The sequence below is a fragment of the Sinohyriopsis cumingii genome, chromosome 1 (assembly GCF_028554795.1).
Source record: "Sinohyriopsis cumingii isolate HCF-2022 chromosome 1, ASM2855479v2, whole genome shotgun sequence".
Lineage (NCBI taxonomy): Eukaryota > Metazoa > Mollusca > Bivalvia > Unionida > Unionidae > Sinohyriopsis > Sinohyriopsis cumingii.
The window spans coordinates 70737599-70750231 of record NC_142961.1 but is presented as its reverse complement, the minus strand read 5'-3'; the positions used below and the strand labels follow the sequence as shown (position 1 = coordinate 70750231).

At 33.3% G+C, this 12633-nt stretch overlaps 1 protein-coding gene across 1 annotated transcript in view; it reads right to left on the bottom strand.

The window, feature by feature from the left end:
• LOC149807090 (lipoxygenase homology domain-containing protein 1-like) overlaps positions 1-12633 on the bottom strand; it is a 276859-nt gene that overhangs the window by 15781 nt on the left and 248445 nt on the right. Inside the window, exons 63-67 of the mRNA XM_089961784.1 lie at positions 12142-12268; positions 10230-10387; positions 5988-6142; positions 5387-5490; positions 303-466 (exon numbers count right to left, since the gene is read on the bottom strand). Of these exons, the coding sequence (XP_089817910.1) occupies positions 303-466; positions 5387-5490; positions 5988-6142; positions 10230-10387; positions 12142-12268 (708 nt within the window). The remainder of the gene's footprint in view (positions 1-302; positions 467-5386; positions 5491-5987; positions 6143-10229; positions 10388-12141; positions 12269-12633) is intronic.

Below are 12633 nucleotides of genomic sequence, written 5' to 3'. Positions count from 1 at the left end.
AAAAAACCTTATTCAAATCTCCATGAACCATTTTAAAATGAAGTTTCATATCAGACATTTCAACTCAGCATTTCAATGCCTGTATTGATACAGTAAATGTATTTCTATGTTTGACAATTTACAGATTTATGTTTTGAATACAAGTTCAAACTGAATACCTAATAAATATAATTACCTTGCATTAAATCGGTTATAGAGATTATCAGCTTTGAAATCGTTTGGATAGAGAAAGAAATGCTGATATCTTACTTTGAAACATCTATGTGGTCAAACTTGTAAACACTTTGTCGAATTACGCTTACATTAAATTCATCTGTTTTGCCCCTCTCAAAGATGGGAGATCCATCTGAACTCTGAAGCAGAATTGGCCCACTGTTGCCATTGTCACCATATATAGTTAGCGTCACCTTGGCATCAGTGCTGCTATCAGGCTCGCTGCTGGTTGTGACTAGAACCTTCCACTCCACTGTGCTCACATAATTTGAAATTAAGATTCAATTTAAATTTAATTTATTCTCCAAATTTTAAATAGAAAAGAAATTATATATATATATATATATATATATATATATATATATATATATATATATATATATATATATATATATATATATATATATCACTAAATGTCCACTCATTACCATAAAACAAAAACACAAACTCCATGTCAATCATTGAACTAAACAATATAACTACAATAGTTTTTTATATTTCTTACGTAAAATGAATTAGTCTGTGCAAATGAACAACTGAACTCAATGGACAGCACAAGTAAAAGCCAATTTTAGGTAAGATAATATATACTAACCATTAAAATTAAAGCATAAATATTAAAATTATACCAATGTGTAAAAATCTATGAAATCTACTCAGACAAAACATAAATTTTCAAAGTTCTTTCAATATCTTGAGCTGATTGTATTTAATCAAGCTGAAACTATTGTAGGATTGATGGAAAAATACACACAAAAGTGCAGACTGTAGAACCCAAGATGAGCATTCTGGTTCAAGCACAATTAGTTCTTGTACAATATGTCCCAAGACAATTCTTTCTACTGAACAATTCATCCCCAAGAAAATTCATCTCTAGATAATTTGTCTGCATTTCAGATTTGAAAAATTACAACACAGCCATTCAGGACAGACTTTTAGTGCTTAGATCATAAATAATAAATAAATGAAGAAAAGCTGATTACATATTAATTAACAAATTAAAGGTGTTTTTAAAACAGTTATGGTTTCTTTTTGTGCCAATGTCTGTAATATATTATCGTCCAAAGGACAAGTAAAATCAATGCTTGCAGCACAAATCAAAATACTGTGATCACTGCATTGTGTAATCATCAATATGAGATCACATGTAGCCAAAGTGTAATCATCAATATGAGATCACATGTAGCCAAAGTGTAATCATCAATATGAGATCACATGTAGCCAAAGTGTATCATAACACTATGAACTTTGGGAGAGACAGAATCTCAAATAACATGGTCGAAACTTCTATCTCACAGAAAACATTGAAAAAGAAAAATGTGTATACAATTTTAATAGTCGCATTAAAAATCCTGTGAAAGAAAATGATAAAGTCCATAAAATGTATATGACACCTTTGGAAATCTTTAGCAATATACAACCCACTTACACGGGCTTTCTCTTGTGGAAAACCAAAATGACATCAGTAACTGCTTTGCAAAGAAAATTTTACCTCTTCAACATTCACTTTGTATATCTGATATAAGGTATTCATAATCTTCAGCCTGTGCAAATTTTATGAATAGTCATTTCGCTATTATTTTATTGTAAATCATTTTCCCAAACTTTACAGTAAATCAGCAGTGACAGGGTACTTTTTTCCATAGTTTACAGTAAATCAGTGACAGGGTACTTTTCTCCACATTTTACAGTAAATCAGCACTGACAGGGTACTTTTTCCATAGTTTACAGTAAATCAGTGACAGGGTACTTTTCTCCACATTTTACAGTAAATCAGTGACAGGGTACTTTTTCCCAAACTTTACAGTAAATCAGAAACAGGGTACTTTTTTTCCATAGTTTACACTAAATCAGTTAAGGGTACTTTTTCCCAAACTTTACAGTAAATCAGTGACAGGGTACTTTTTCCCAAACTTTACAGTAAATCAGTGACAGGGTACTTTTCCCCATAATTTACAGTAAATAAGTGACAGGGTACTTTTTCCCACATTTTACAGTAAATCAGAAACAGGGAACTTTTTCCCAAACTTTACAGTAAATCAGTGACAGGGTACTTTTTCCCAAACTTTACAGTAAATCAGCAGTGACAGGGTACTTTTTTCCCTAGTTTACAGTAAATCAGTGACAGGGTACTTTTCTCCACATTTTACAGTAAATCAGTGACAGGGTACTTTTTCCCAAACTTTACAGTAAATCAGTGACAGGGTACTTTTCCCCATAATTTACAGTAAATCAGTTACAGGGTACTTCATCCCATATTTTACAGTAAATCAGGAACAGGGCTATCTTCACCAGTATTTTATAGTAAATCAGCGGTATAGTACTTTTTTCCAATGTTTAATAGAAAATCATTGAGTGTACATTTACATAAATTTTACAAAAAATCAGTGATAGGGTACTTTTACCTATATGTTATGGAAAGTCAGTGACAGGGTACTTTTACCTATATGCCATGGAAAATCAGTGATATAGTACTTTTACCTATATGTGTGGAAAATCAGTGATAGGGTACTTTTACCTATATGCCATGGAAAATCAGTGATAGGGTACTTTTACCTATATGCCATGGAAAATCAGTGATAGGGTACTTTTACCTATATGTGTGGAAAATCAGTGACTGGGTACTTTTACCTATATGCCATGGAAAAGCAGTGATAGGGTACTTTTACCTATATGCTATGGAAAATCAGTGACATGTATTTTTACCTATATGCTATGGAAAATCAGTGATATGGTACTTTTACCTATGTGTTATGGAAAATCAGTGACAGGGTACTTGTACCTATATGTTATGGAAAAGCAGTGATAGGGTATTTTTACCCATCTGCTATGGAAAATCAGTGATAGGGTACTTTTACCTATATGTTATGGAAAATCAGTGACAGGGTACTTTTACCTAAATGCTGTGGAAAATCAGTGACATGTACTTTTACCTATATGTGTGGAAAATCAGTGACATGTACTTTTACCTATATGCCATGGAAAAGCAGTGATAGGGTACTTTTACCTATATGCTATGGAAAATCAGTGATACAGTACTTTTACCTATATGTGTGGAAAATCAGTGACTGGGTACTTTTACCTATATGCTATGGAAAAGCAGTGATAGGGTACTTTTACCTATATGCTGTGGAAAATCAGTGACAGGGTACTTCTACCTATGTGTTATGGAAAATCAGTGATTGGGTACTTTTACCTACATGTTATAGAAAATCAGTGATAGGGTACTTTTATCTATATGCAATGAAAATCAGTGACAGGATACTTCTATCTATATGCTGTGGAAAATCAGTGAAAGCACAATTTTTATCCATATTTTATGGTAAATTAGTGACAGGGTATTTTTACCCACATTATGTACAAAATCTGTAGTACCCACCTTTTTAAAACTTTTTAAGACAAAACGTTAATATTCATAATGATGAGCATTAATCTAACTTACATTTCAAATGTTGCCGATTTGTAGTCATGCATCATTATCCAGTATGAAGAATTTAAATGTTTTATCACAGAGAATTGACAAAACTCAAAAGACATTCATTCCAGAATGCTAACCATTAAATCTGGTCTCAACTGGTCCATCAAGTGTTCCAAGAAATTATTTTAAGTTTACCATTAACTCACCTGACTTCCATCCATTATGCATTATTCATCAAAGATTGCTATTCTCAACTTCAAAACCAAAAGACCAATTTCAACCAAACTTTTGCAGGCAGCATCATGTTATATAAACCTTTCAACTGTTACAATTTATTCCAATCTGCCATCAAATATGTTCACTATTAATTAAAAAAATAAAAACAACTAAACAAATTCTTCTCAAAAACTGCTCAACAGAATTTGACAAAATCTGAAAGCATCCTATGGAGTAATAACTTGGAATTCACTCAGATTCACATCTAAGAAAGCATCCATAGAGTAATAACTTGGAATCCATTGAGATTAATACCCAAGGAACCATCCCATGGAGTAATATCCTGTAATTCATTGAGATTCACACCCAAGGAAGCATACCATTTAGGAATATCCTGGAATCTATTGAGATTAATAACCAAGGAACCATCCCATGCAGTAATAGCCTGGAAAACATTGAGATTAACATCCAGGAAAGCAATCCATATTGTGATAATTTGGAAATCATTGCGATTCACACCCAAGAAAGCATCTACTGGAGTGATAACTTGGAAACCATTGTATTCCGATCCAAGGAAGCATCCCATGTAGTGATAAAATGGAAATCATTGAGATCCACATCCTAAAAAGCATTCCATGGAGTGAAAACTTGGAAACCATTGAGACTCAAACCTAAGGAAAGCATTCCATGGAGTGGCAACTTGGAAACCTTCGAGATTCAGATCCAAAGAAACTGAGGTGGCTCAGAGATAAAAGGGCTGTACTCGTGGCCAAAAGGATGCTGGTTTCATTCCAACAATCTGATCAGCCTGGATCCTCACTTATATGCATGGATCTCATTCACATTCAAACTCATCTAAGATCGTACTAATACAAGCTGCTAAAATCTATTAAATCTATGGCCTCTAGAGTGTTCAAAAGCTCAGCCAATCAGATGCAAGACCACCTCATTAACATGCATGGATGTTACTCATAATCAAACTTATCTGCACCCTGGAAAAATTCTTCTGACCCATATTTCTTGGCTAACTTCTCTTGCATTTTGGCTGTTAGGCAGATGTCAAAACCTGAGCAATCGGAAGGCATTTGGCTGTTGGGCAGATGTCAAAACCTGAGCAATCTGAAGGCATTTGGCTGTTGGGAAGATGTCAAAACCTGAGCAATCTGAAGGCATTTGGCTGTTGGGCAGATGTTAAAAACTGAGCAATCTCAAGCTAACTAGGGCGTCTTGTTTACATTTAACTCTGGAAGCTGTATTTGATGGCAAATAAGCAGCTTTTCTACAAATCTGATCATGGAACTTGATGGGTTTTTTAAAAATATAACAGCTGATATTGTCCAACAGTTCTCAAAATGTTAAAAGAAGCAAATAGTTATTGACATAATGGATAATTTATGATGCACAATGGATGCCATATGTCAGACACAATGCTTTATCATAATCTTTACAGCTAGGCGAGCTCAAACTTTCTTTCTATTTTATTGCATAATGTCTTTGCAGCATTGCTTGAAAATTGTCAACAAGAATTGTCAAACCCACCATGTGGTGTTTGAGGTTGAGGCTCTGGTTCTTTGTCCTCCACAACCTCTGTAAGAGGTAGTTCTGCCTCCACTGTAGATCTGCCATCTTCAATATCCAACCATCTGTAAAAGAGCAAAAGAACTGTATCAGAGATGAAAGATATTGACATAATCTATCGGCATTGCAGTCTTTAAGGGCACCTCTAAAGTCACTGGTTCAAGTCTTGAATTATCAAGCTTTATATGTCTGCTGCCAGAGTCAGTCAATCCCTGCAGTGTGAACGAAATGAAATGGACCAATCCTACCATGTACTTTGCATTTGTAATTCCATAATTTAGTTACCCAGACTATTAAGTTTGTCTGAATTTGTCCCTCAAAACCTCAATCACTTTATTTTCTTGTAGAATGGAAATCAAAACGAGTTCCTGACTTCTGAGTCATTCCCTGCTGACTTTTCAAGATTTCAATATTTTAACTTTGCTGCTGGGAGTCAAAGCTCTAAAATATTGATCTATGAGTACAAAATACTATTATACTAAGTTACTAGCAATGACAGCTTGATAGTCCCCATTTTCAAACTAGTAAAATCTTGAAGAAACCAATAACGGTTTACACCCACCTGTCCCACTTGAAAACATATTTGTCCATGGCATCTGATTCCTTTATGGAGATCCTGTCAAGGAACCAACCTGCTCCTTCTCCAGCCCCATCATGACTGACCTTGACCTTGGTCAAGGCACCAAGGTCAACAGCTTCAATTTCAAACAAGTCCATCTGCAATACACAAAAGAATGATTGTTCAGTATAATCTTGTTAATCATTCTTCCATAATATGAGGACAATATATGCCAAGACAAAAAATGAATCCTGCTTAGCTGACAGATGGTTTCATCTGTTTGTATTAGCAATGATTTGCAATAGATTTAACTGTGTACTGCATCTGGTTAAACTACAGAAGAACGACCCATTTTTATCTGAAAGGTGAGAATAGTAAGCAATTTGTTCACCCAACCTATACTCCATGGTGGAGATGAATCTATGTATTATAAAAGGGCATACCTCTTCTGAAAATACAGCAAGTAAAAGACTTGTTAAAATGCATATCTAGCTTCTGATGACCATAATTATACTAATTTCACAGCACTCAATTAAACAGTTGAATTCACAAAATTCTGTAATGCTAGCTTTCAGTTGTTGTTGTTGTTGTTGTTGCTGCTGTTGTAGAGTTTAACGCCATTTTTCAGCACAAGATAGGTTATACATGGCAGCAAGTATAGTGGAGGAAGAACCTAGGAAAACCCTGGAAAGAACCACCAACCCATGCCAAGCTATCTCACATACCCACATTGGCTGAACCTGAGACCTGAACCCACGCAGCCAGAGGTGAGATGGCAATGATTCATAAGGGTGAGTGCTTTAGACCATTTGGCCACTCAGGACCATGCTTGCTTACAATTAAAATGGCAATAACTCTTATAAAAAGCAAGGAAGCTCAAACATTTATCAACAGATGCATCTCTAAATGATTACCAGATACTGTGCCAAATTTCACAGAAATTCATCAAAAAAAACTATGAGACAAGTTCTATTCACAAAATGTTTTCCTATACTGCATGCAGCTACAAAACAAAAAAAGCAACCACTCGAACAAAAACCTATGGGAGAAAATAATTTTTGGATATGTGTATCTTTAAGTGATGACCATACTATTTTCCAACTTTCATTATAATACAAAACAAAATTCACTAGACGTACTAATGATATTGTCATACACAGCATCAGGCTACAAAACTAAAGGACAATAACTCTATCAACTTCTTTAAGAGAAAAGTGTTTTGTCAATATTTACATCATGCTGACAAGATTATGACATTCTGCAAGACATAATGAACAATAACTCTAGCAAAATATGCAGGAGCAAAATGAAATTTGTTGATATATGCATCATGAGAGAAGACTACAATATTTACAAAGTTTGATATCATTCCATGAGGAATAGTTGTGCTAAGAGGTTTGAGTCATGCTACAAGAATAAAGGTCTAAAAACACTGCATGAACAGACTGACTTGATATGCTATCTTTAGGTAACAACCAAAACATTTACCAAATTTCATGGCAATCCATCAAAGGAGATTATGCCAGTTGGCCACTGGACACAAGGACTACTGTTGACCCCCACATTTGTATGAGGTAGAGCATAAAAACACTATATTCTTCAATGATCAATATTTGTCTTGTTTGCATGATTTTTATCCACTTCTTATGTAAACATCTTCTGCATCTCAGATTTTCACCGAGCCATAAAGCTGATTCTAGAAATGGAGGTCCCATTTAGTTTCCATCACCCCTAGATAACTCTTGTTTGCAAAAGTTAAATTTTGGCTACAATGGCTATATATTTATTTTACTGTATACATATTATTATTTTCATTTAAACAGTACATGAAATCACTCAGACAGGTGCATTTCTCCCTTTGCCCACTCTGATCAAAACCATTGCTACTGCATGTCAATTGGGTAACCTGACTTTCTTGTCCGAGTTGACACCAACAAAAAAGAGTAACAACGTTATGTTTCAAGATTTAGGCAAAGAAGTAAGTTTGTTGGTTATTTAGTTCTAAATATAGACTGGTCTGAATAACTCTGCTAAATAAACTGACCTATCATGAATAAACTATACATATTATCTACAAGGGGATCTGTGTTTAGTGATGCTGCTTGATAAGGGATGCCATTATATTATTTTATTCTTAAACAATATTAATTTGTTTCATCAATCAATCAATTTTTACCACTGTTTCTGACAGCAAACATTTTCTATATCATTCAGAACATTTATAGGTTGCTGCATTTGTATGAGAAATAGGAATGAGTGTTTCTAAAAAATGCTGCATGATCTTGTAGAGCCCAGCATTTTTCAGAAAAAACAAGTTCATATTTTCCCATATAAATTCAGTAACCTTTTTATTATATGCTCATTTTGTTCAACTACCTATGGTTAAAAATAACAGACATTCCAGAAATAATGTAATTGAATTTATGCTTTGTTCCAAAATAAATTCACAACCATAGACTCATCAACACACAATAATAGTATTCAAGCACACATAGCTCTGCCCAGCGACCTTTTAACTTTGTCATGAACTCAACATCAGTTTAAAAAAGAATTGTCATTTTGGTCTACTTAAAATTGAAATTTAGAGTCATATTGTGAATGAATGCATGTGGATTTTGTTTCTATGTTGATCCAAATCAACTCTGCTTTTCTGATTATAAGGGAATGGATTATTGGGTCAATTCAGTGCAGTAAGAAGAATGGATTTCAGCTGGAAATGTAGGCTATTTGAAATTCCAGTACAGCTTCAGTGTGTATCAGGTTTTAAAGGTCATGTCAGTTGGATTTGAAGAACTAAAAAAGTTTGAGGAAATTCAAGATGCATAAGTATATTTATTACCATTCTTATTATCAGCTGAAGAAAAGATGCATATGCCTTGGCTCATTGATGGATGGACCCCAGCTATGACTAAATCATAGTGTCTTCTATCGCTAGCCTTACATTGAATCAAAATAGTTACATGGGGAAAATTGATAAACAGCTGTTGTGTGACACTCCATTTACCCAAGGGAAATAATACTTTTTCACTGTCCTGGATTATTGGCTCTGACACTCTTAGTTTCCTACCAAATCCTTCAGTTGCATTTTTTTTCTTGAATCTAGTATTTTGACAGACTTGTAAAATGGTACGTCTCTGATAGATATGCAAAAACCTTAGCCTCAATATGCTTTTCTATGCTATATTTTTTTAGACCCTAAACAGCGCTCATCATAGTTTTAACCATTCTATTTGCAAAAAGATATGAATATTCTCCTAAACAAATGTTTCAATGATCAGAATGGTATTTTCAATTACTGAGTCTCTCCCATTTGTTGTTGACATTTCAAATATCGTGTTCATTTGTTTGCTTCTTTGAAAGTTTTGTTTCTGACTCAGTAAACTTGTCCACATTGTTAACATTATCAGCTATACTTTCAAATGGATGAAACAGCTGCTTTAGTTCATTCACAAATTTAAACAACCAAAACCTTAAGCATCTACTACGTGAGTGTACATAGTTTGTTTACAAAGTAGTTCCCAATACACTATACTGTCTTTAGGCACATGTGTCAATATGAAGGTGTTCAGTATCATAAAATACTGCATGATTCTAACAATGTAAAGTTAATGTAAGGTTAATGTTAGGACTGGTCAGCCTGATGTCAGGATAATGTGACTGGGTGGGTCATCATGCTACATGTCTGTGGCACAATGCCCCAGCACTAGACATCACTATAAACTGTCATACTGTGGACATCATAGCAATATCACTGAAAAATTGTTAAAGCTACATTAAAAATCCAAAGTTAACGGAGACAAAAATGAGCATATAATAAGATTATCTTTCTGCATTTAAACAAAAATTATGCTTGAATACCTTGCACCAGTTAATGAATTTATATCAACCAGTAAAATGTCCCTCCTCCGGAAGCTTCTTATTGTCTTCCTCTAATCCATATCTGTGAATGTAACTACCTTTCTAAAAATCCATAAAACAATGCTACAAAGATGCTGTCAAGTAAACTGCTGTTGAGATTTACATTTTTTAATTGCTTTCACAAAATGAAAAAAAAACAATTGTATTAGAATGGCGATAACAGTTTTGTACATAATGATCTGAGAATAAAAATAATTGGTTTAATGTCATGGTAACTAAATAACTCTGGAAAAAATAATTTACTGTACTAAATCAATGCCGAGAAATATCTCTAAATACCTCAAATACTTGCATTCAATTAAATAAATGAATAATAATGAGCATTACCTTCCCTGCTTCAAATTTATTGAGAGGATTAGTTTTGGATGTCATTAGTCGTCTCTTCCCTGTGTCCCCTCTCTGACCAAAAACCTGTAGGTAGACATTGGCATCTGTGCCAGCTTTGAACTTTTCCCCTGTGTGTACCTCTACTAGATACCTCAGTACTGTCAAATTTCAAAAATATATAAATTTTATTCTTGAACTTTTCTCCTATGTGTACCTCCAGTAGATACCTCAGTACTGTCAGATTTCAAAAACATATTAATTTTATTCTTGAACTTTTCTCCTATGTGTACCTCAACTAGAGACCTCAGTACTGTCAAATTTCAAAAACATACATAAATTTTATTCTTGAACTTTTCCCCCATGTACCTCCACTAGATACTTCAGGACTGTCAGATTTCAAAAACATACATTAATTTTATTCTTGAACTTTTCTCCTATGTGTACCTCAGCTAGATAATTCAGTGGTCAAGTTTCAAAAGGATACATTAATTTTAGACAGAATGTTTCTAATGTGTGTACCTCAACTAGATACTTCAGCACTGTAATAATGACTTTATTTAAAGAGGGTAACAAAATCAGCTGTACAGCTAATCTACCATGAAGCCCTCATAAAAAGGAAATTTATTTATTTTAACTACATCTCTGAAGCCACTAGATATAATGGGTTTGGAGGAAGGAAATAGAGTGGATATTTCTAATCTCAACTGAATACTATAATTTTAGACTCATTCTTAAAAGAAGTGGTTGTAAATAAAGCAAAATATAAAAGCTGCTATAATGCATTTCTTTATCAACTTCTTAAAAAAGAAAACCAATATTAGATTTATAAATGAATAATGAAAGAGAGAACATGTAAACAATTGACCATTTCTCAATTGGCTGGAATAAAATCAGTAATGCGCTACCCTAATGCTTTTCTTGTAATAATGTACCTCTACAATCCTAAATTATTATATTAATGACTCCAACTTGGATAGTTTGTCAATTACATTTCAAAACTCAATAATAATAATAATGAGAACTTTGTATAGCACCTAATCTTTAGAAGCTCTAAGTGCTTTATAACATTAGATAACACCTATGACATTAAAAAAAAATATATAATGATATTATTAAAAAATAAACAAACACCATGAAATTAAAAAACATAAAAAAATATGCTGAAAATATTTAAGGTAGGGAATATTATTAGGTCTTTAAATTTGTTCTTGCAATAAAGAATCACAATAAATAAATTCACATGTTTAGATGACACACAATATGCTATGTATCATTGCAGAGCAAGAAATAAAAAACCACTACTGAATGTACAACTATTTAATGTAACATTTGATATTAGTAAGAAAGTAAGTACAGAAATAACTTCTCATCACTGTTTGACTTATTATATATTTTTCACATATATAATTCTTTGGACATATTCCAAGTAAAGAAAAATTAAACATAAGGTCTGTCTGACAAAGGTTCAATGAAACACAAACAACCAGTGATGTCCATATTTTTATGCCTAGGTTTATTATATTCCAAATTGGTACACAAAATTCTGACAATTCTTGTTTTGCACCCAAAATTAGAATGTTAACTTCTCATCTGCTTGATGTGTAATATCAAAAATCACATTTTCAAGAAATCCTTTTCACATTGTTTTTCAGGATTCAATTACGTTGTTATCTCTTTTACTTGTGATACTATGGAACATCCTTCAAAGAGATTTGTTCTTAATTTTCAGGAAATTTTCAAAAATATAATTCATAAATAACAAAATGCTTGATAAGCTTCAGGCAGACTTTCAAGTTTGGTAAGATTTATTGGCAAAGTTTTTAAATGAATCACGATGTACCCCCTTGTAAATAAAGATTTCATATTATGCTCTCTTTCCCTCTCTTTCTCTATACTATATTTCTCCACATACATTTCAGCTCTTCTCTGCCTCCTTTGACTGGGAATTCTCTCCAGAAATCTCTGTTGTCATCAACTTTCAGCCAGGTCTTGGCTTCAAAATCATACTTGTTCTTGGTTGTCATGTTTTCCAGGCTCAGCTAGAATATCAAAACATTATTATGTCTTAATGAGGTCAGAAACTCAAACTATACATTCTCATACATGCATGTAGCCCAGTCAAGATCTCACATGGGACACATGTATAATGACTGAGATGCGTGCATGTAATTCAAGCTTTAACAATGGACATGGTTGACAATTTGAGGAACATAAAATCACATAATTACAGACACTATTGAACATGCCAGGTATTTTTTTAAACTTATAATTACAGACAGTATTTTACACGCCAGGTTAGTGTTCATTTCATATGAAATGTATGAAACCCAATTGTCAAAAGATTAAGTATTTTTGCTAAATAAAGCTTTCAATACAAGAAAATGTTTAACTTGCCATGACACAA